Raw genomic sequence first — 22747 nt, 5'->3', positions numbered from 1 at the left:
AGTTAGAGGGTTAGGGTTGGAGGGTCAGGGTTAGAGGGTTATTGTTAGAGGGTCAGGGTTAGATGGTCAGGGTTAGAGGGTTATTGTTAGAGGGTCAGGGTTAGAGGGTCAGGGTTAGAGGGTCAGGGTTAGAGGGTCAGGGTTAGATGGTCAGGGTTAGAGGGTCAGAGTTAGAGGGTCAGGGTTAGAGGGTCAGGGTTAGAGGGTGAGGGTTAGAGGGTTAGGGTTAGAGTTAGAGGGTCAGGGTTAGCCGGTTAGAGTTAGAGGGTCAGGGTTAGAGGGTCAGGGTTAGAGGGTTAGGGTTAGAGGGTTAGGGTTAGAGTTAGAGGGTTAGGGTTAGAGGGTCAGGGTTAGAGGGTCAGGGTTAGAGGGTCAGAGTTAGAGGGTTAGGGTTAGAGTTAGAGGGTTAGGGTTAGAGGGTCAGGGTTAGAGGGTCAGGGTTAGAGGGTCAGGGTTAGCGGGTTAGAGTTAGAGGGTCAGGGTTAGAGGGTCAGGGTTAGAGGGTTAGAGTTAGAGGGTTATTGTTAGAGGGTCAGGGTTAGAGGGTTAGGTTAGACGTCAGGACTTCCTGTCAAGACTTCCTGTCAGGACTCTCGCTGCAGTGTTTTCCATCAGTTGAAAACTTCCAGTCCTCGTCACTCCCAGGTTTCTCCCAGTTGTCCTGGAGGTCAAAGGTCAAACTCACATGGTCCTACATGTGTCAATGTTTCCTCTGCTGCTTGGTTGAAGGACCGAGTGTTCCCGGAGCTGCAGCGTCTGCTGAGTCAGCAGGACAGCCAGGTGGGGGCTGGGAGGGACGCCCAATGGGAGCTTGTCCTGTCCAGGGCCACCTGCCTGAGGGACGTCTGCAGAGAGAGGCAAGACACACACACACACACCATGCAGTCTATCACAGTCTAACCCCAACCCTTGTTTGAATCCTTCACCGAACTTAGTTCGTTTCTTAGTCTTCAAAAGAAAGAGACACAAAGCAGTGAAAGCTTGAACATTTGTCAAGACGTGTTTGTTTGAGAGCTTTGGAGGCTTGTTGAGTGAAGTGATGAGACGTTCTGAGGTGTGAGACGACTGCTGGTGTCTTTTAGAGAGACATTTCTACGTGACAGACGCGTGGTGTCTTCCATGGAGACGTTTCTACGTGACAGACGTGTGGTGTCTTCAATGGAGACGTTTCTACGGGACAGACGTGTGGTGTCTTCCATGGAGACGTTTCTACGTGACAGACGTGTGGTGTCTTCCATGGAGACGTTTCTACGTGACAGACGTGTGGTGTCTTCCATGGAGACGTTTCTACGGGACAGACGTGTGGTGTCTTTTAGAGAGACATTTCTACGTGACAGACGTGTGGGGTCTTCCATGGAGACGTTTCTACGTGACAGACGTGTGGTGTCTTCCATAGAGACGTTTCTACGGGACAGACGTGTGGTGTCTTTTAGAGAGACATTTCTACGTGACAGACGTGTGGGGTCTTCCATGGAGACGTTTCTACGGGACAGACGTGTGGTGTCTTCAATGGAGACGTTTCTACGGGACAGACGTGTGGTGTCTTCCATGGAGACGTTTCTACGTGACAGACGTGTGGTGTCTTCCATGGAGACGTTTCTACGTGACAGACGTGTGGTGTCTTCCATGGAGACGTTTCTACGGGACAGACGTGTGGTGTCTTCCATGGAGACATTTCTACGGGACAGACGTGTGGTGTCTTTTAGAGAGACATTTCTACGTGACAGACGTGTGGGGTCTTCCATGGAGACGTTTCTACGGGACAGACGTGTGGTGTCTTCAATGGAGACGTTTCTACGGGACAGACGTGTGGTGTCTTCCATGGAGACGTTTCTACGTGACAGACGTGTGGTGTCTTCCATGGAGACGTTTCTACGTGACAGACGTGTGATGTCTTCCATGGAGACGTTTCTACGGGACAGACGTGTGGTGTCTTTTAGAGAGACATTTCTACATGACAGACGTGTGGTGTCTTCCATGGAGACGTTTCTACGTGACAGACCTGTGGTGTCTTCCATGGAGACGTTTCTACGGGACAGACGTGTGGTGTCTTCCATGGAGACGTTTCTACGGGACAGACGTGTGGTGTCTTCCATGGAGACGTTTCTACGTGACAGACGTGTGGTGTCTTTTAGAGAGACATTTCTACATGACAGACGTGTGGTGTCTTCCATGGAGACGTTTCTACGTGACAGACGTGTGGTGTCTTCCATGGAGACATTTCTCTGGGACAGACGTGTGGTGTCTTCCATGGAGACGTTTCTCTGGGACAGACGTGTAGTGTCTTCCAGGCCCTACCAGCACGGAGGAGACCTGCTAGCAGCCGTCACTCTCACTCTACAGCAGTGTACCAGAGCAGACCTGGAAACTCCTGCTGCTCTGGCTCTGCAGGGCCTGCAGGAGCTGTGCCGAGCAGAGGTACTGCACCTGTCCACATGTCCACCTGTCCACCTGTCCACCTCCTCACCTGTCCACCTCCTCACCTGTCCACCTGTCCACCTCCTCACCTGTCCACCTGTCCACCTGTCCACCTCCTCACATGTCCACCTGTACACCTGTCCACCTCCTCACCTGTCCACCTCCTCACCTGTACACCTGTCCACCTGTACACCTGTCCAGCTGTCCACCTGTCCACCTCCTCACCTGTCCACCTCCTCACCTGTCCACCTGTCCACCTCCTCACCTGTCCACCTGTCCACCTCCTCACCTGTCCACATGTACACCTGTCCAGCTGTCCACCTGTCCACCTCCTCACATGTCCACCTCCTCACATGTCCACCTCCTCACATGTCCACCTGTACACCTGTCCACCTCCTCACCTGTCCACATGTCCACCTGTACACCTGTCCACCTCCTCACATGTCCACCTGTCCACCTGTGTTCTTGCTCCCAGGTGGTGGATTTCCTGTCCACATGGAGATGTCTGGGTCCGGAGCTCAGCTCTGACTCTCGTCCCGCCGTGGTTAAAGCGACAGCGCAGCTTGTGGCTCTGCTTCCTCAGCTGGCCGTCCAGTCCGACCAGTACCAGGTGAGTCCTTCTGTCACCGCTGGGGGCTGGTTACTGTTTGGTTGGATCACTGAGGAAGGGTTAGTGAAACTACATCTTATTTTAATGGAGTCACACCTCCTCCTCCTGGTCTGCTCGGTCCAGAACCCTCCTTGTATTCAAGGTTTCCAGCTCCTCCTTGATTCTCCTCCATTAGAATATTGATCCTAGGAGCTACATTCACAATCTGCTGTGTCTGTGTGAGCTGGACTGGCTCCGCCCCCAAACACGCCCATCTTGGGAAGAGGAGGAAGTACTTCCTCTGGTGGTGCCATGTGCCAGAGCAGAGCTGGCTGATTGTGGGAGGAGTCAAAGGGGGCGGGGTCAAAGGGGAGGAGGCTACCTTGACTGTGATTGGCTAAACCCCTGATGACACTATATAGGGTTTGATTCTGATTGGCTGGTTGGAGCAACACACTTTGAGAGAGAGAGAGAGAGAGAGAGAGAGAGAGAGAGAGAGAGAGAGAGAGAGAGCTAATGTGACCCTTCATGAAGCTTCTCTTGTCTTTCAGGCAGTGAGAGAAGAGGTGGTGGGCCTCCTGTGGAGTTACGCTCTCAGTAAGGTCAGTGAGTGGACCTGACGTTCCAGGTCTGTCCTGGTCAGTGGAGATGAAATGCCTGTTTCGCCCTTCCAGGACCTCCAGGTGTCTCACTGTGGCTACAAGGCTCTGGCAGAGTTTCCTGACGACGTCCACACTGTGACTCTGCTCCCGGAGACAGTAAGAGAACCAGTTGACTCAGAAGTCCTCTGCCATGCTGCTGAACTCTCCTCACACCACATCCAGGAACCTTCTGTTTCAAGCTCCTGGCCAACTCTTCAGGTTTAGCTTGTGTTGTTCTCATTGGTTTAGTGGGGGATTCATGCTGCGGGTTTAAAAACGAAGAAGCCTGCTACAGTGTCTGGAGCTGGAATTCACCAATACCTGCTGGTGACGTCTTCTGAGCATGAGCTGCCGTTTGTTTTTCATTAGTGAACATGTCAGACTGAAGAAAGTGGAGGAGGGAAAGAGTATAGTGAGGAGTAGAGATGGAACTTTTCACACTAGAACTGATACGGTGCAGAGACCCGGTACCTGGGAATCCATACCGGTACTCCACGCTACCAATTTGTGCTACTTTTGTGGTTTTTAACAACATCATCTGAACATTTTTCAATTTAACGTTTATTTCTCAACATTGAAATGTGAACAAATATATCAAAATAACATGTTTGTATAATAACGTCACAGTTGTTTCGATGTGAAAACCCTGAACTCCAGCCAGTGTTGTTTTCTTCATGATGCTCAGACTAAAAGCAGCTCCTGTTCCTCGTACGTCACGTCACAATACTGCAGCCAGCGTAGTCTGCATGGCGTTCTGAACAGCCTTGGCTGCTGCAGTGTTGTGTTGACGTCCAGCTCTCCCTCATTGTCAGCAGAACACATTGAGGACTGAAACATGGCACGGTTTGATTGAAATGGTACTCGGTAGTACACCGAGGGAATTCGGCCGGTGCCTCTTAAAGTCCCGTCTTCCCTCGTCAGTACATCGCCTCCAGAGTAATAAAGCAGTGACACCAGGAAGTGAAGGATGCTGGCTGACTGTCTCTGCTGTGTGCTGTGAGGTGCGACCACCAGGGGTCCCTGGTGAGCAAGAGGAGGACGAGCAGGACCTGAGTGTTCCGGGCTCCTCCTACCTGAAGCTGATGGCCCTCACCTCCTCACCTGTCCTACCAGGTAAACCCCGTCACCCTGGCAACACCTGTTCACACCATGTTTAAGGAGGGAAGAGCATCATTGTGTGCTAGTTGACCTTCTGCTCTGCTTCTTCATCTGGAAACAAACCAAGGTGTCTTCTGATCCTCGTTTTCAGTGTGACTTCTCTAAGGCCCTCTTCTTGGTGTCTGGAGCAGACAGACACTGGACAGACTGCAGGACTGAATGCAGACGGACACTGGACAGACTGGACAGTCTGTCCAGTCTGGACAGACTGGACAGTCTGTCCAGTCTGGACAGACCGTCTGGACAGTCTGACGGACACTGGACAGACTGCAGGACTGAATGTAGACGGACACTGGACAGACTGCAGGACTGAATGCAGACGGACACTGGACAGACTGCAGGACTGAATGCAGACGGACACTGGACAGACTGCAGGACTGAATGTAGACGAACACTGGACAGACTGCAGGACTGAATGCAGACGGACACTGGACAGACTGCAGGACTGAATGCAGATGGACATTGGACAGACTGGACAGTCTGTCCAGTCTGGACAGACCGTCTGGACAGTCTGACGGACACTGGACAGACTGCAGGACTGAATGCAGACGGACACTGGACAGACTGCAGGACTGAATGCAGACGGACACTGGACAGACTGCAGGACTGAATGTAGACGGACACTGGACAGACTGCAGGACTGAATGCAGACGGACACTGGACAGACTGCAGGACTGAATGTAGACGGACACTGGACAGACTGCAGGACTGAATGTAGACGGACACTGGACAGACTGCAGGACTGAATGCAGACGGACACTGGACAGACTGCAGGACTGAATGTAGACGGACACTGGACAGACTGCAGGACTGAATGCAGACGGACACTGGACAGACTGCAGGACTGAATGTAGACGGACACTGGACAGACTGCAGGACTGAATGCAGACGGACACTGGACAGACTGCAGGACTGAATGTAGACGGACACTGGACAGACTGCAGGACTGAATGTAGACGGACACTGGACAGACTGCAGGACTGAATGCAGACGGACACTGGACAGACTGCAGGACTGAATGTAGACGGACACTGGACAGACTGCAGGACTGAATGCAGACGGACACTGGACAGACTGCAGGACTGAATGTAGACGGACACTGGACAGACTGCAGGACTGAATGCAGACGGACACTGGACAGACTGCAGGACTGAATGTAGACGGACACTGGACAGACTGCAGGACTGAATGCAGACGGACACTGGACAGACTGCAGGACTGAATGCAGACGGACACTGGACAGACTGCAGGACTGAATGCAGACGGACACTGGACAGACTGCAGGACTGAATGCAGACGGACACTGGACAGACTGCAGGACTGAATGCAGACGGACACTGGACAGACTGCAGGACTGAATGCAGACGGACACTGGACAGACTGCAGGACTGAATGCAGACGCTTCCCTTCGTTGTAACTGAGGTTCATCTGCAGATCCTCCTGGACAAACGAACTTAGTTAGTTGAAGGTCCAGTCCAGACAAAGATATGAGTTCGTCCATAGTGTCCTGCTGCAGGTGTGTGAAGGATTGTCCAATCAGAGAGGGGCAGAGTCCTGAATGCCTCATTAAAGCAGGTGGAGTAATCTTTAATGTAGGTTGTGTTTTTAACCCCATTAATAAATGAACTCCGACACAAAGCTTGGCTCTGGGACAAACCCCCCCCTGTGATTGGCTGTAGCATGCAGAGGGTGTGACTGACAGGCTATTGATCCAATCATGACTGCTGGTTTCAGCCTGCGCTCATGTCTGTAAAATGTGATATTTTTATCTTTACGTGAAAACTGAAGACGCAATAATCAGCAACACTCAAGTCCTGAGTGTGAAACTTCCAGTGGAGTCACAAGTCGTCACAACAGTGAGCCTCCAGCCTGGTGGAGGATGTGATGGTGGTCTCATGTGGTCTTCCCTTCAGCCCTGGAGGTCTTCCTGGCCTCTCTGGTGAGGCAGGAGATGAGCCAGATGCCCCGTGGTGTTTACTTCTCCGCCCTGCGGGGGGCCGGCCTGCGTTCTGACCAGGGCAAGGCGCTGGCAGGGATCCCAGCCTTCATGCTGAAGACCTACGAGAAGAACCAGCAGCCGGGACTCAAGCCGGGACTGGCCGGTCAGTTTACCACCGTCTGTACATCCTGGTTGTGGTGAGTCACCACCGTCTGTACATCCTGGTTGTCGTGACCCACCACCGTCTGTACATCCTGGTTGTCGTGACTCACCACCGTCTGTACATCCTGGTTGTCGTGACTCACCACCGTCTGTACATCCTGGTTGTCGTGACCCACCACCGTTTGTACATCCTGGTTGTCGTGACTCACCACCGTCTGTACATCCTGGTTGTGGTGACTCACCACCGTCTGTACATCCTGGTTGTGGTGACTCACCACCGTCTGTACATCCTGGTTGTCATGACTCACCACCGTCTGTACATCCTGGTTGTGGTGACTCACCACCGTCTGTACATCCTGGTTGTCGTGACTCACCACCGTCTGTACATCCTGGTTGTCGTGACTCACCACCGTCTGTAAATCCTGGTTGTCGTGACTCACCCGCTCTCTCTCCTGCAGCTGGTCTGCTGCTATGTTTTGACGTTCCAGTGCAGACAGACAGAGACGGCCGCTCGCTGCTTCGTCTGCAACTCAGTCGCAGCCGGAGCTTCCAGCAGATCTTAACGGCTCTTCTTCATGAGGTGAGACTCGTTTTCCTTCATGAGGTGAGTCGTTCTCCTCCTTCACGAGGTGAGACTCGTTTTCCTCCTTCACGAGGTGAGACTCGTTTTCCTTCACGAGGTGAGACTCGTTCTCCTTCACGAGGAGAGTCGTTCATCCCATGCCGTCCCCCAGCTGAAGCACTTCCTGTTGCAGGTGAACATCCAGCCCTCGGAGTGGCACCGAGCTCTTCTGCTGCCTCAGGCCTGGAGGAGCTTCATGAGCCGAGCCTTCCACGCCCTGCTGCAGGTCAGTCACTCTTTCTGTGCTGGAAATGAGGCTTTAATGAGGTCTGGTTCCCGAGGTCTAGTTCCCAAGGTCCTTTTACTGAGGTCTGGTACCCAACATCTAGTTCCCAAGGTCCTCTTACTGAGGTCTGGTACCCAACGTCTAGTTCCCAAGGTCCTCTTACTGAGGTCTGGTACCCAACGTCTAGTTCCCGAGGTCCTCTTACTGAGGTCTGGTACCCAACGTCTAGTTCCCAAGGTCCTCTTACTGAGGTCTGGTACCCAACGTCTAGTTCCCAAGGTCCTCTTACTGAGGTCTGGTACCCAACGTCTAGTTCCCGAGGTCCTCTTACTGAGGTCTGGTACCCAACGTCTAGTTCCCAAGGTCCTCTTACTGAGGTCTGGTACCCAACGTCTAGTTCCCGAGGTCCTCTTACTGAGGTCTGGTTCCCGAGGTCTAGTTCCCAAGGTCCTCTTACTGAGGTCTGGTACCCAACATCTAGTTCCCAAGGTCCTCTTACTGAGGTCTGGTTCCCGAGGTCTAGTTCCCAAGGTCCTCTTACTGAGGTCTGGTTCCCGAGGTCTAGTTCCCAATGTCCTTTTACTGAGGTCTGGTACCCAAGGTCTAGTTCCCGAGGTCCTCTTACTGAGGTCTGGTACCCAACGTCTAGTTCCCGAGGTCCTCTTACTGAGGTCTGGTACCCAACGTCTAGTTCCCGAGGTCCTCTTACTGAGGTCTGGTACCCAACGTCTAGTTCCCAAGGTCCTCTTACTGAGGTCTGGTACCCAACGTCTAGTTCCCGAGGTCCTCTTACTGAGGTCTGGTACCCAACGTCTAGTTCCCGAGGTCCTCTTACTGAGGTCTGGTACCCAACGTCTAGTTCCCAAGGTCCTCTTACTGAGGTCTGGTACCCAACGTCTAGTTCCCGAGGTCCTCTTACTGAGGTCTGGTACCCAAGGTCCTCTTACTGAGGTCTGGTTCCCGAGGTCTAGTTCCCAAGGTCCTCTTACTGAGGTCTGGTACCCAACATCTAGTTCCCAAGGTCCTCTTACTGAGGTCTGGTTCCCGAGGTCTAGTTCCCAAGGTCCTCTTACTGAGGTATGGTTCCCGAGGTCTAGTTCCCGAGGTCCTCTTACTCAGTTCTGGTACCCAACGTCTAGTTCCCGAGGTCCTCTTACTGAGGTCTGGTACCCAACGTCTAGTTCCCAAGGTCCTCTTACTGAGGTCTGGTACCCAACGTCTAGTTCCCAAGGTCCTCTTACTGAGGTCTGGTACCCAACGTCTAGTTCCCAAGGTCCTCTTACTGAGGTCTGGTACCCAACGTCTAGTTCCCGAGGTCCTCTTACTGAGGTCTGGTTCCCGAGGTCTAGTTCCCGAGGTCCTCTTACTGAGGTCTGGTACCCAACGTCTAGTTCCCAAGGTCCTCTTACTGAGGTCTGGTACCGAACGTCTAGTTCCCAAGGTCCTCTTACTGAGGTCTGGTACCCAACGTCTAGTTCCCAAGGTCCTCTTACTGAGGTCTGGTACCCAAGGTCTAGTTCCCAAGGTCCTCTTACTGAGGTCTGGTTCCCGAAGTCTAGTTCCCGAGGTCCTCTTACTGAGTTCTGGTACCCAACGTCTAGTTCCCGAGGTCCTCTTACTGAGGTCTGGTACCAGAGGCCCAGTACCACAAGTCCAAGACCCAAGGTCCTGTACTTAAGGTTCACCGAGTCCACCAGGGAACTGGTCCAGGACCCCTCAGAACCCTCAGGCCCTGCCTCTTGTGGGGGGGCAGGGGGGCAGGACCCCGGGTCCAGGAGACGAGGGGCAATGCAACAGAATTGAACATGAAGAGTATTATTCTGGACCAGCGTCACCCGCAGTGAACTGATGAACCAGAATACAGAATCCTGGTTCACACAAGACTTTCCGTCTTGTTCCTTTGCTGTTTTGAACTGAAGTTTCCTGGCAGTGGATCTGGAGTGAGAGCCGGATGTTTGATCTCCTGCTGACTCTGAGACCTGATGTGTCTGCAGGCTCGACGGGCCGAACTCCACCTGCAGCGCAAAGACAAGCCGGACCAGGAGGAGCTGCAGTACCAGCAGCTCTGTGCCTGGATGTGGTGAGACAGAGACTGACCGACTGACCGACTGACCCACTGAAGACGGGTTCTCAACTTCTTCGTGTGTTTCAGGGTCAGAGACCAGCTGACGGACGTCCTCAAAGCTGCTACTAGGTGAGTCTCCTCCTACAGCCTGGTCCACTTCCCCTGTCTGGACTGACAGACTCCTGACCAGCGGTTCTTTCTCTGGTCCACTTCCCCTGTCTGGACTGACAGACTCCTGACCAGCGGTTCTTTCTCTGGTCCACTTCCCCTGTCTGGACTGACAGACTCCTGACCAGCGGTTCTTTCTCTGGTCCACTTCCCCTGTCTGGACTGACAGACTCCTGACCAGCGGTTCTTTCCCTGTGTCCACTCCTGGTCCGGGTCGGGTCTGAGGCTCAGGTGTGGCAACAGGCCAGGAAACGTAGATAAAGGTCAATTAACCAGCTTAGTTTTAAAACAAAAACAAAACCGGAGCTGGATTCCGTCCTCCAGGTTTTCTCTCCAGCTGTATTGTGCAGGAGGCTGTGACACTCAGAGACCTGCTGATCTGAGCCAGGTCGGGAGGACCGGGGGACGGGGGGAGCTGAACGGTGCAGGGCCGGGTCAGGGGGTCCGTGAAGAGGATGCCGGTGGGCGTGTTGGGAAACACAGAGCGGGTCTGGATTCAGACAATGGAACTCACCAATGAGATTCAAGTCCTCGATCCAACTCTGTGGTACCCAGCAACACTCCTCTGGTCCAGAACCCTCCCAGTCCACCAGGTAGTGGAGGCCATGTCCACCAGACATCCACCAACTGACGTACAGTGTCCACCAGGGGTGGCGCAGGACGGACAGGCATGGAAGGTAGGATGGATGAAGGAAGTGTTACACGTCCTGCACTGGGGTCATGACCTTGTCAGTCTCTCAGGGACCCACCAAGTGAAGAGGGACTTTCCTGGATTCCACTCTTAGGGTCAAAAGTCCCGTGTCCACCACAAACAGTGCAGGGACAGACCGCTCTAGTCCGTAATGGTTCGCCTGTCCATCGCAAGAGTTTGGGATTTTCTGGAAACAACCTCTTCAAAGGCGGTCTCCCCCCCCCCCCCCCATCGGGGTACCAGGACCATGGAACAGGTCTGAGTTTGAGGAGCCGTCTGCTGATTGGTCAGTTTACTACACCCTCGGGGACAGTCCTGTGTCTTCATGTCCCCTGGTTGTGTGGTCCTCAGGGACAGTCCTGTGTCTTCATGTCTCCTGGTGCTTGTGTGGTCTGCAGGGACAGCCCTGTGTCTTCATGTCCCCTGGTTGTGTGGTCCTCAGGGACAGTCCTGTGTCTTCATGTCCCCTGGTTGTGTGGTCCTTAGGGACAGTCCTGTGTCTTCATGCCCCCTGGTTGTGTGGTCTGCAGGGACAGTCCTGTGTCTTCATGCCCCCTGGTTGTGTGGTCTGCAGGGACAGTCCTGTGTCTTCATGTCTCCTGGTGCTTCTGTGGTCTGCAGGGACAGTCCTGTGTCTTCATGTCTCCTGGTGCTTGTGTGGTCTGCAGGGACAGCCCTGTGTCTTCATGTCCCCTGGTTGTGTGGTCCTCAGGGACAGTCCTGTGTCTTCATGTCCCCTGGCTGTGTGGTCCTCAGAGACAGCCCTGTGTCTTCATGTCCCCTGGCTGTGTGGTCCTCAGGGACAGTCCTGTGTCTTCATGTCCCCTGGCTGTGTGGTCCTCAGAGACAGCCCTGTGTCTTCATGTCCCCTGGTTGTGTGGTCCTCAGAGACAGCCCTGTGTCTTCATGTCCCCTGGTTGTGTGGTCCTCAGAGACAGCCCTGTGTCTTCATGTCCCCTGGTTGTGTGGTCCTCAGGGACAGTCCTGTGGTCCAGGGAAACACCGTCCTGGCTCTGAGTGGTCTGGCTGCAGCCGTAGTGAAGTACGAGAGCAGCCGGCCTGCAGACGGCGAAGGCAGCCAGCAGGTGAGAGTCCAAATGTCCCCCCATCCCCCCGTCCCCCGTCCGGCCGGGTTCTGTCTCTGGGTTCACCCTGTTACCTGCCCTGTGTCTGCAGCCGGGGCCGGAGTTTGTCCCCACCTCCAGCTGGCTGTCCCTGGTCCTCAACACTCTGCTCAGCATCATCAGCAGCAGCTTCCAGGCCAGAGGACAAGTCCTGCCCTGGATCCTGCATGTGAGTGTCCTCTGTGGGGGGGGGGGGGGGGGGCACAGACCCTCCCCCTGCCTCATCTTCATCCTCATCCTCATCGTCGTAGTCGTCACTGGTTCTTAAAAGTTCTCTTGTAAATAATACCATTCAGCCAAGATGACCACCCCCACACACACACACACACACACAATGTACCACTATAACAACAAATATTTACCATTTAACCGATATGACCCCCCCCCCCCCCCCCCCCCCCCCCCACGCTGGACCATTCTGAAAATCAAACAAGTTTAAGAATCCTCATAACACATCATGTAAAACAAAGTTGTTTCTCTGAGGACAAACTCTGGTTTGGTTTGTAACATCAGTTGACTTTTCTTTACTAACCTGGAGGACTAGATACCATAATTACTAGGTTAGAGGAAGGTTCTGGTTCAGCTTCTCTCCACTAACTAACCTGGAGGACTAGATACCATAATTACTAGGTCAGAGGAAGGTTCTGGTTCAGCTTCTCTCCACTAACTAACCTGGAGGACTAGATACCATAATAACTAGGTCAGAGGAAGGTTCTGGTTCAGCTTCTCTCCACTAACTAACCTGGAGGACTAGATACCGTAATTACTAGGTTAGAGGAAGGTTCTGGTTCAGCTTCTCTCCACTAACTAACCTGGAGGACTAGATACCGTAATTACTAGGTTAGAGGAAGGTTCTGGTTCAGCTTCTCTCCACTAACTAACTTGGAGGACTAGATACCGTAATTACTAGGTTAGAGGAAGGTTCTGGTTCAGCTTCTCTCCACTAACTAACCTGGAGGACTAGATACCATAATTACTAGGTTAGAGGAAGGTTCTGGTTCAGCTTCTCTCCACTAACTAACCTGGAGGACTAGATACCATAATTACTAGGTTAGAGGAAGGTTCTGGTTCAGCTTCTCTCCACTAACTAACCTGGAGGACTAGATACCATAATTACTAGGTTAGAGGAAGGTTCTGGTTCAGCTTCTCTCCACTAACTAACCTGGAGGACTAGATACCATAATTACTAGGTTAGAGGAAGGTTCTGGTTCAGCTTCTCTCCACTAACTAACCTGGAGGACTAGATACCGTAATTACTAGGTTAGAGGAAGGTTCTGGTTCAGCTTCTCTCCACTAACTAACCTGGAGGACTAGATACCGTAATTACTAGGTCAGAGGAAGGTTCTGGTTCAGCTTCTCTCCACTAACTAACCTGGAGGACTAGATACCATAATTACTAGGTTAGAGGAAGGTTCTGGTTCAGCTTCTCTCCACTAACTAACCTGGAGGACTAGATACCATAATTACTAGGTTAGAGGAAGGTTCTGGTTCAGCTTCTCTCCACTAACTAACCTGGAGGACTAGATACCATAATTACTAGGTTAGAGGAAGGTTCTGGTTCAGCTTCTCTCCACTAACTAACCTGGAGGACTAGATACCATAATTACTAGGTTAGAGGAAGGTTCTGGTTCAGCTTCTCTCCACTAACTAACCTGGAGGACTAGATACCGTAATTACTAGGTTAGAGGAAGGTTCTGGTTCAGCTTCTCTCCACTAACTAACCTGGAGGACTAGATACCATAATTACTAGGTCAGAGGAAGGTTCTGGTTCAGCTTCTCTCCACTAACTAACCTGGAGGACTAGATACCATAATTACTAGGTTAGAGGAAGGTTCTGGTTCAGCTTCTCTCCACTAACTAACCTGGAGGACTAGATACCATAATTACTAGGTCAGAGGAAGGTTCTGGTTCAGCTTCTCTCCACTAACTAACCTGGAGGACTAGATACCATAATTACTAGGTCAGAGGAAGGTTCTGGTTCAGCTTCTCTCCACTAACTAACCTGGAGGACTAGATACCATAATTACTAGGTCAGAGGAAGGTTCTGGTTCAGCTTCTCTCCACTAACTAACCTGGAGGACTAGATACCATAATTACTAGGTCAGAGGAAGGTTCTGGTTCAGCTTCTCTCCACTAACTAACCTGGAGGACTAGATACCATAATTACTAGGTTAGAGGAAGGTTCTGGTTCAGCTTCTCTCCACTAACTAACCTGGAGGACTAGATACCATAATTACTAGGTTAGAGGAAGGTTCTGGTTCAGCTTGTCTCCACTAACTAACCTGGAGGACTAGATACCATAATTACTAGGTTAGAGGAAGGTTCTGGTTCAGCTTGTCTCCACTAACTAACCTGGAGGACTAGATACCATAATTACTAGGTTAGAGGAAGGTTCTGGTTCAGCTTGTCTCCACTAACTAACCTGGAGGACTAGATACCATAATTACTAGGTTAGAGGAAGGTTCTGGTTCAGCTTCTCTCCACTAACTAACCTGGAGGACTAGATACCATAATTACTAGGTTAGAGGAAGGTTCTGGTTCAGCTTCTCTCCACTAACTAACCTGGAGGACTAGATACCATAATTACTAGGTTAGAGGAAGGTTCTGGTTCAGCTTCTCTCCACTAACTAACCTGGAGGACTAGATACCATAATTACTAGGTCAGAGGAAGGTTCTGGTTCAGCTTCTCTCCACTAACTAACCTGGAGGACTAGATATCATAATTACTAGGTTAGAGGATGGTTCTGGTTCAGCTTCTCTCCACTAACTAACCTGGAGGACTAGATGCCATAATTACTAGGTTAGAGGAAGGTTCTGGTTCAGCTTCTCTCCACTAACTAACCTGGAGGACTAGATATCATAATTACTAGGTTAGAGGAAGGTTCTGGTTCAGCTTCTCTCCACTAACTAACCTGGAGGACTAGATATCATAATTACTAGGTTAGAGGAAGGTTCTGGTTCAGCTTCTCTCCACTAACTAACCTGGAGGACTAGATACCATAATAACTAGGTCAGAGGAAGGTTCTGGTTCAGCTTCTCTCCACTAACTAACCTGGAGGACTAGATACCGTAATTACTAGGTTAGAGGAAGGTTCTGGTTCAGCTTCTCTCCACTAACTAACCTGGAGGACTAGATACCATAATTACTAGGTTAGAGGAAGGTTCTGGTTCAGCTTCTCTCCACTAACTAACCTGGAGGACTAGATACCATAATTACTAGGTTAGAGGAAGGTTCTGGTTCAGCTTCTCTCCACTAACTAACCTGGAGGACTAGATACCATAATTACTAGGTTAGAGGAAGGTTCTGGTTCAGCTTCTCTCCACTAACTAACCTGGAGGACTAGATACCATAATTACTAGGTTAGAGGAAGGTTCTGGTTCAGCTTCTCTCCACTAACTAACCTGGAGGACTAGATACCATAATTACTAGGTTAGAGGAAGGTTCTGGTTCAGCTTCTCTCCACTAACTAACCTGGAGGACTAGATATCATAATTACTAGGTTAGAGGAAGGTTCTGGTTCAGCTTCTCTCCACTAACTAACCTGGAGGACTAGATACCATAATTACTAGGTTAGAGGAAGGTTCTGGTTCAGCTTCTCTCCACTAACTAACCTGGAGGACTAGATACCATAATTACTAGGTTAGAGGAAGGTTCTGGTTCAGCTTCTCTCCACTAACTAACCTGGAGGACTAGATACCATAATTACTAGGTTAGAGAAAGGTTCTGGTTCAGCTTCTCTCCACTAACTAACCTGGAGGACTAGATACCATAATAACTAGGTCAGAGGAAGGTTCTGGTTCAGCTTCTCTCCACTAACTAACCTGGAGGACTAGATACCGTAATTACTAGGTTAGAGGAAGGTTCTGGTTCAGCTTCTCTCCACTAACTAACCTGGAGGACTAGATACCGTAATTACTAGGTTAGAGGAAGGTTCTGGTTCAGCTTCTCTCCACTAACTAACTTGGAGGACTAGATACCGTAATTACTAGGTTAGAGGAAGGTTCTGGTTCAGCTTCTCTCCACTAACTAACCTGGAGGACTAGATACCATAATTACTAGGTTAGAGGAAGGTTCTGGTTCAGCTTCTCTCCACTAACTAACCTGGAGGACTAGATACCATAATTACTAGGTTAGAGGAAGGTTCTGGTTCAGCTTCTCTCCACTAACTAACCTGGAGGACTAGATACCATAATTACTAGGTTAGAGGAAGGTTCTGGTTCAGCTTCTCTCCACTAACTAACCTGGAGGACTAGATACCATAATTACTAGGTTAGAGGAAGGTTCTGGTTCAGCTTCTCTCCACTAACTAACCTGGAGGACTAGATACCGTAATTACTAGGTTAGAGGAAGGTTCTGGTTCAGCTTCTCTCCACTAACTAACCTGGAGGACTAGATACCGTAATTACTAGGTCAGAGGAAGGTTCTGGTTCAGCTTCTCTCCACTAACTAACCTGGAGGACTAGATACCATAATTACTAGGTTAGAGGAAGGTTCTGGTTCAGCTTCTCTCCACTAACTAACCTGGAGGACTAGATACCATAATTACTAGGTTAGAGGAAGGTTCTGGTTCAGCTTCTCTCCACTAACTAACCTGGAGGACTAGATACCATAATTACTAGGTTAGAGGAAGGTTCTGGTTCAGCTTCTCTCCACTAACTAACCTGGAGGACTAGATACCATAATTACTAGGTTAGAGGAAGGTTCTGGTTCAGCTTCTCTCCACTAACTAACCTGGAGGACTAGATACCATAATTACTAGGTCAGAGGAAGGTTCTGGTTCAGCTTCTCTCCACTAACTAACCTGGAGGACTAGATACCATAATAACTAGGTCAGAGGAAGGTTCTGGTTCAGCTTCTCTCCACTAACTAACCTGGAGGACTAGATACCGTAATTACTAGGTTAGAGGAAGGTTCTGGTTCAGCTTCTCTCCACTAACTAACCTGGAGGACTAGATACCATAATTACTAGGTTAGAGGAAGGTTCTGGTTCAGCTTCTCTCCACTAACTAACCTGGAGGACTAGATACCGTAATTACTAGGTTAGAGGAAGGTTCTGGTTCAGCTTCTCTCCACTAACTAACTTGGAGGACTAGATACCGTAATTACTAGGTTAGAGGAAGGTTCTGGTTCAGCTTCTCTCCACTAACTAACCTGGAGGACTAGATACCATAATTACTAGGTTAGAGGAAGGTTCTGGTTCAGCTTCTCTCCACTAACTAACCTGGAGGACTAGATACCATAATTACTAGGTTAGAGGAAGGTTCTGGTTCAGCTTCTCTCCACTAACTAACCTGGAGGACTAGATACCATAATTACTAGGTTAGAGGAAGGTTCTGGTTCAGCTTCTCTCCACTAACTAACCTGGAGGACTAGATACCATAATTACTAGGTTAGAGGAAGGTTCTGGTTCAGCTTCTCTCCACTAACTAACCTGGAGGACTAGATACCGTAATTACTAGGTTAGAGGAAGGTTCTGGTTCAGCTTCTCTCCACTAACTAACCTGGAGGACTAGATACCGTAATTACTAGGTCAGAGGAAGGTTCTGGTTCAGCTTCTCTCCACTAACTAACCTGGAGGACTAGATACCATAATTACTAGGTTAGAGGAAGGTTCTGGTTCAGCTTCTCTCCACTAACTAACCTGGAGGACTAGATACCATAATTACTAGGTTAGAGGAAGGTTCTGGTTCAGCTTCTCTCCACTAACTAACCTGGAGGACTAGATACCATAATTACTAGGTTAGAGGAAGGTTCTGGTTCAGCTTCTCTCCACTAACTAACCTGGAGGACTAGATACCATAATTACTAGGTTAGAGGAAGGTTCTGGTTCAGCTTCTCTCCACTAACTAACCTGGAGGACTAGATACCGTAATTACTAGGTTAGAGGAAGGTTCTGGTTCAGCTTCTCTCCACTAACTAACCTGGAGGACTAGATACCATAATTACTAGGTCAGAGGAAGGTTCTGGTTCAGCTTCTCTCCACTAACTAACCTGGAGGACTAGATACCATAATTACTAGGTTAGAGGAAGGTTCTGGTTCAGCTTCTCTCCACTAACTAACCTGGAGGACTAGATACCATAATTACTAGGTCAGAGGAAGGTTCTGGTTCAGCTTCTCTCCACTAACTAACCTGGAGGACTAGATACCATAATTACTAGGTCAGAGGAAGGTTCTGGTTCAGCTTCTCTCCACTAACTAACCTGGAGGACTAGATACCATAATTACTAGGTCAGAGGAAGGTTCTGGTTCAGCTTCTCTCCACTAACTAACCTGGAGGACTAGATACCATAATTACTAGGTCAGAGGAAGGTTCTGGTTCAGCTTCTCTCCACTAACTAACCTGGAGGACTAGATACCATAATTACTAGGTTAGAGGAAGGTTCTGGTTCAGCTTCTCTCCACTAACTAACCTGGAGGACTAGATACCATAATTACTAGGTTAGAGGAAGGTTCTGGTTCAGCTTGTCTCCACTAACTAACCTGGAGGACTAGATACCATAATTACTAGGTTAGAGGAAGGTTCTGGTTCAGCTTGTCTCCACTAACTAACCTGGAGGACTAGATACCATAATTACTAGGTTAGAGGAAGGTTCTGGTTCAGCTTGTCTCCACTAACTAACCTGGAGGACTAGATACCATAATTACTAGGTTAGAGGAAGGTTCTGGTTCAGCTTCTCTCCACTAACTAACCTGGAGGACTAGATACCATAATTACTAGGTTAGAGGAAGGTTCTGGTTCAGCTTCTCTCCACTAACTAACCTGGAGGACTAGATACCATAATTACTAGGTTAGAGGAAGGTTCTGGTTCAGCTTCTCTCCACTAACTAACCTGGAGGACTAGATACCATAATTACTAGGTCAGAGGAAGGTTCTGGTTCAGCTTCTCTCCACTAACTAACCTGGAGGACTAGATATCATAATTACTAGGTTAGAGGATGGTTCTGGTTCAGCTTCTCTCCACTAACTAACCTGGAGGACTAGATGCCATAATTACTAGGTTAGAGGAAGGTTCTGGTTCAGCTTCTCTCCACTAACTAACCTGGAGGACTAGATATCATAATTACTAGGTTAGAGGAAGGTTCTGGTTCAGCTTCTCTCCACTAACTAACCTGGAGGACTAGATATCATAATTACTAGGTTAGAGGAAGGTTCTGGTTCAGCTTCTCTCCACTAACTAACCTGGAGGACTAGATACCGTAATTACTAGGTTAGAGGAAGGTTCTGGTTCAGCTTCTCTCCACTAACTAACCTGGAGGACTAGATACCGTAATTACTAGGTTAGAGGAAGGTTCTGGTTCAGCTTCTCTCCACTAACTAACCTGGAGGACTAGATACCATAATTACTAGGTTAGAGGAAGGTTCTGGTTCAGCTTCTCTCCACTAACTAACCTGGAGGACTAGATACCATAATTACTAGGTTAGAGGAAGGTTCTGGTTTAGCTTCTCTCCAGTTACTAACCTGGAGGACTAGATACCATAATTACTAGGTTAGAGGAAGGTTCTGGTTCAGCTTCTCTCCAGTTACTAACCGACTTCCTCACAGGTTGTTTTCCGTTTCACACTTCATCTTTTAAATATTTCTGCTTCAACACGACTCAGTCTAGTGAAAGTAATGAGACTCCTTCCTCCTCCTGCTGCTGCTCCTCCTCTTCCTCCTCCTCCTCTTCTTCTTCCTCCTCCTCCTCCTACTCTTCCTCCTCCTTCTTCCGGCTCTCAGCGAAGGCGGACGCTTCCTTCTTCTCTCCTTTCCCCCTCTCCTTCCCTCTCCCCTCTTCTCTCCTCCCCCTCGTCTTCCCTCTTCTATCCTACCCTCTCCTCCCCTCTCCTCCCCTCTCCTCTCCTCCCCCTCGTCTTCCCTCTTCTCTCCTTTCCCCCTCTCCTCTCCTCTCCTCTCCTCCCCCTCGTCTTCCCTGCTTGCTGCTCCCGTCCTGTACCGTCTCATGTCAGATCTAACAAGAGCTTCTCTTCACACCACATCAGAATTTAACCAGAACCATGGAATTGATCAGCTGGTCTCAATGTGATCGACCAAATGTTTACGACATGACGATCAGGCAAAGGAGAGTCTGCATGTCCTGATGGGACGTCTGCAGCCGGATACATGCTGGATTCCTGGGGTTCCTGGAGGTTCCTGGAGGTCCCTGGAGGTTCCTGGAGGGTCCTGGAGGGTCCTGGAGGTTCCTGGAGGTTCCTGGGGGTTCCTGGGGATTCCTGGAGGTCCCTGTGTTTGGCCATTCTTTCCATGGAGGATGTGGAGGACCTCTACATGTTGGGATTCATGATAGCAGGAATGCTGCTGATTGGAGCTGGAGGCTTTCTGATCTATCAAAGTGTAGAAGACGCTAGCAGCTGCATTGGGAAGGCTGCCTATCGTCACTAAACCAACTCAAGAGTACGACTCTTGGATGTTTACGCTGAATTGGGTGGATCTTGGAGGATATTAGAACTCGGTTGGGAAACTAAAGTCTTGCCACAATTGGAGCAGCATGAAGACCAGAGACACTCAAGATGGACAGATAAAGCTGAAGCGCCTGAACGAAAACAAACCTGATCTACAATTCGGATTCCCAGACACCCAGTCTTCAACTCTCCTGGATGTGAGTGTGGAATGAAGGCTCTGCCCCGCCAACCCCCCTGAAACCCCTCCTCCTAGCGGCGGCTGCTAAACTAGCCTTCACATGTCCCAAGTGCTGTCTGGAGAAATATGGTGTGACCTGTCTGGTGGTGCTCAATGTGCCTGAGGTGGGTTTCTTCCCAATTACAGACCGTCTCCTTAGAGGACGGACTGGCTCCTTAGAGGACGGACCGTCTCCTTAGAGGACAGACTGTCTCCTTAGAGGATGAACTGTCTCCTTCGAGGACAGTCTTTAATCAGACTTTTTCATGTTCTCCTTCTTTCCCCAAAACTTTCTATGCAATTTCGTTGTTCCTGTACAATGATGATAAAGCTTCTGATTCTGATTCTCCTCCTCCCCTCCTCCTCCTCCCCCTCTCCTCCACCCTCTCCTCCTCCTCCTCCCGCTCCCCCTCCTCCTCCTTCCCCTCTCCTCCACCCTCTCCTCCTCCCGCTCCCCCTCCTCCTCCTCCCCCTCTCCTCCTCCTCCACCCTCCTCCCCCCTCTCCTCCTTCACCCTCCTCCTCCCCCTCTCCTCCTCCTCCTCCTGCTCCCCCTCCTCCTCCCCCTCTCCTCCTCCTCCACCCTCCTCCCCCTCTCCTCCTCCTACTCCTGCTCCCCCTCCTCCTCCTCCCCCCTATCCTCCTCCTCCACCCTCCTCCCCCCTCTCTTCCTCCACCCTCCTCCTCCCCCTCTCCTCCTCCTACTCCTGCTCCCCCTCCTCCTCCTCCCCCCTCTCCTCCTCCTCCACCCTCCTCTTCCTCCTCCCCCCTCTCCTCCTCCTCCTCCTCCCTCTTCCTCCTCCCCCCTCTCCTCCTCCTCCTCCTCCCCCTCTTCACCCTCCTCCCCCCTCCCCCCTCTCCTCCTCCTCCCCCCTCTCCTCCCCCTCCTCCTCCTCAGCGCTCCTACTCTGGTGAGAACACGTCCAGTGCCATAGCGCGGTCCTGTGCCAGCCTGGGCCTGTCCCTGCTGGTCCCGTCCCTGGTGCTGTCCCAGCAGGACAGTGTGGTCCCGGTGCTGGAGGCCCTGAGGTCCGGCCTCCCAGACTGTCCCACTGCAGACGAGTCCCACAATGTGCAGTTCCACTGTGGCCTGGCTCTGGGCCTGGTGCTCTGCAGCCTGGTCCAGAACCGCAGGTATGGACCGGGTCAGAACCACTGCAGGAGCTCTGTCTGTCCTTCACTTCCTCTGTCTGTCCTTCACTTCCTCTGTCTGTCCTTCACTCTCTCTGTCTGTCCTTCACTTCCTCTGTCTGTCCTTCACTTCCTCTGTCTGTCCTTCACTCTCTCTGTCTGTCCTTCACTGAACTGTCTGTCCTTCACTTCCTCTGTCTGTCCTTCACTCTCTCTGTCTGTCCTTCACTGAACTGTCTGTCCTTCACTTCCTCTGTCTGTCCTTCACTCTCTCTGTCTGTCCTTCACTGAACTGTCTGTCCTTCACTTCCTCTGTCTGTCCTTCACTTCCTCTGTCTGTCCTTCACTTCCTCTGTCTGTCCTTCACTTCCTCTGTCTGTCCTTCACTTCCTCTGTCTGTCCTTCACTTCCCTCTGTCTGTCCTTCACTTCCCTCTGTCTGTCCTTCACTTCCCTCTGTCTGTCCTTCACTGAACTGTCTGTCCTTCACTGAACTGTCTGTCCTTCACTCTCTCTGTCTGTCCTTCACTGAACTGTCTGTCCTTCACTCTCTCTGTCTGTCCTTCACTCTCTCTGTCTGTCCTTCACTGAACTGTCTGTCCTTCACTCTCTCTGTATGTCCATCACTTCCTCTGTCTGTCCTTCACTTCCCTCTGTCTGTCCTTCACTCTCTCTGTCTGTCCTTCACTTCCTCTGTCTGTCCTTCACTCTCTCTTGTCTGTCCTTCACTTCCCTCTGTCTGTCCTTCACTCTCTCTGTCTGTCCTTCACTCTCTCTGTCTGTCCATCACTTCCTCTGTCTGTCCTTCACTTCCCTCTGTCTGTCCTTCACTCTCTCTGTCTGTCCTTCACTTCCTCTGTCTGTCCTTCACTCTCTCTTGTCTGTCCTTCACTTCCCTCTGTCTGTCCTTCACTCTCTCTGTCTGTCCTTCACTCTCTCTGTCTGTCCTTCACTTCCTCTGTCTGTCCATCTCCTTCTCTCTGTCTGTCCTTCACTCTCTCTGTCTGTCCTTCACTGAACTGTCTGTCCTTCACTCTCTCTTGTCTGTCCTTCACTTCCCTCTGTCTGTCCTTCACTCTCTGTCTGTCCTTCACTCTCTCTGTCTGTCCTTCACTCTCTCTGTCTGTCCTTCACTGAACTGTCTGTCCTTCACTCTCTCTGTCTGTCCTTCACTCTCTCTGTATGTCCATCACTT

The 22747-nt window shown here is 50.6% G+C and overlaps 1 protein-coding gene across 1 annotated transcript in view; it reads left to right on the top strand.

The window, feature by feature from the left end:
- Window positions 1-22747, top strand: part of focad (focadhesin) — a 59150-nt gene that overhangs the window by 18724 nt on the left and 17679 nt on the right. Inside the window, exons 17-30 of the mRNA XM_080519343.1 lie at window positions 730-857; window positions 2292-2418; window positions 2894-3028; window positions 3559-3609; window positions 3682-3765; window positions 4650-4761; window positions 6720-6908; window positions 7366-7487; window positions 7663-7755; window positions 9750-9835; window positions 9908-9949; window positions 11656-11764; window positions 11856-11972; window positions 21321-21556. Coding sequence (XP_080375469.1) covers window positions 730-857; window positions 2292-2418; window positions 2894-3028; window positions 3559-3609; window positions 3682-3765; window positions 4650-4761; window positions 6720-6908; window positions 7366-7487; window positions 7663-7755; window positions 9750-9835; window positions 9908-9949; window positions 11656-11764; window positions 11856-11972; window positions 21321-21556 — 1631 coding nt within the window. The remainder of the gene's footprint in view (window positions 1-729; window positions 858-2291; window positions 2419-2893; window positions 3029-3558; window positions 3610-3681; window positions 3766-4649; window positions 4762-6719; window positions 6909-7365; window positions 7488-7662; window positions 7756-9749; window positions 9836-9907; window positions 9950-11655; window positions 11765-11855; window positions 11973-21320; window positions 21557-22747) is intronic.

The sequence above is a fragment of the Blennius ocellaris genome (genome assembly GCF_963422515.1).
Source record: "Blennius ocellaris genome assembly, chromosome: 23".
NCBI classification, from domain to species: domain Eukaryota; kingdom Metazoa; phylum Chordata; class Actinopteri; order Blenniiformes; family Blenniidae; genus Blennius; species Blennius ocellaris.
The sequence above is the reverse complement of the archived record's forward strand: the minus strand, read 5'-3'. Positions and strand labels throughout refer to the sequence as shown.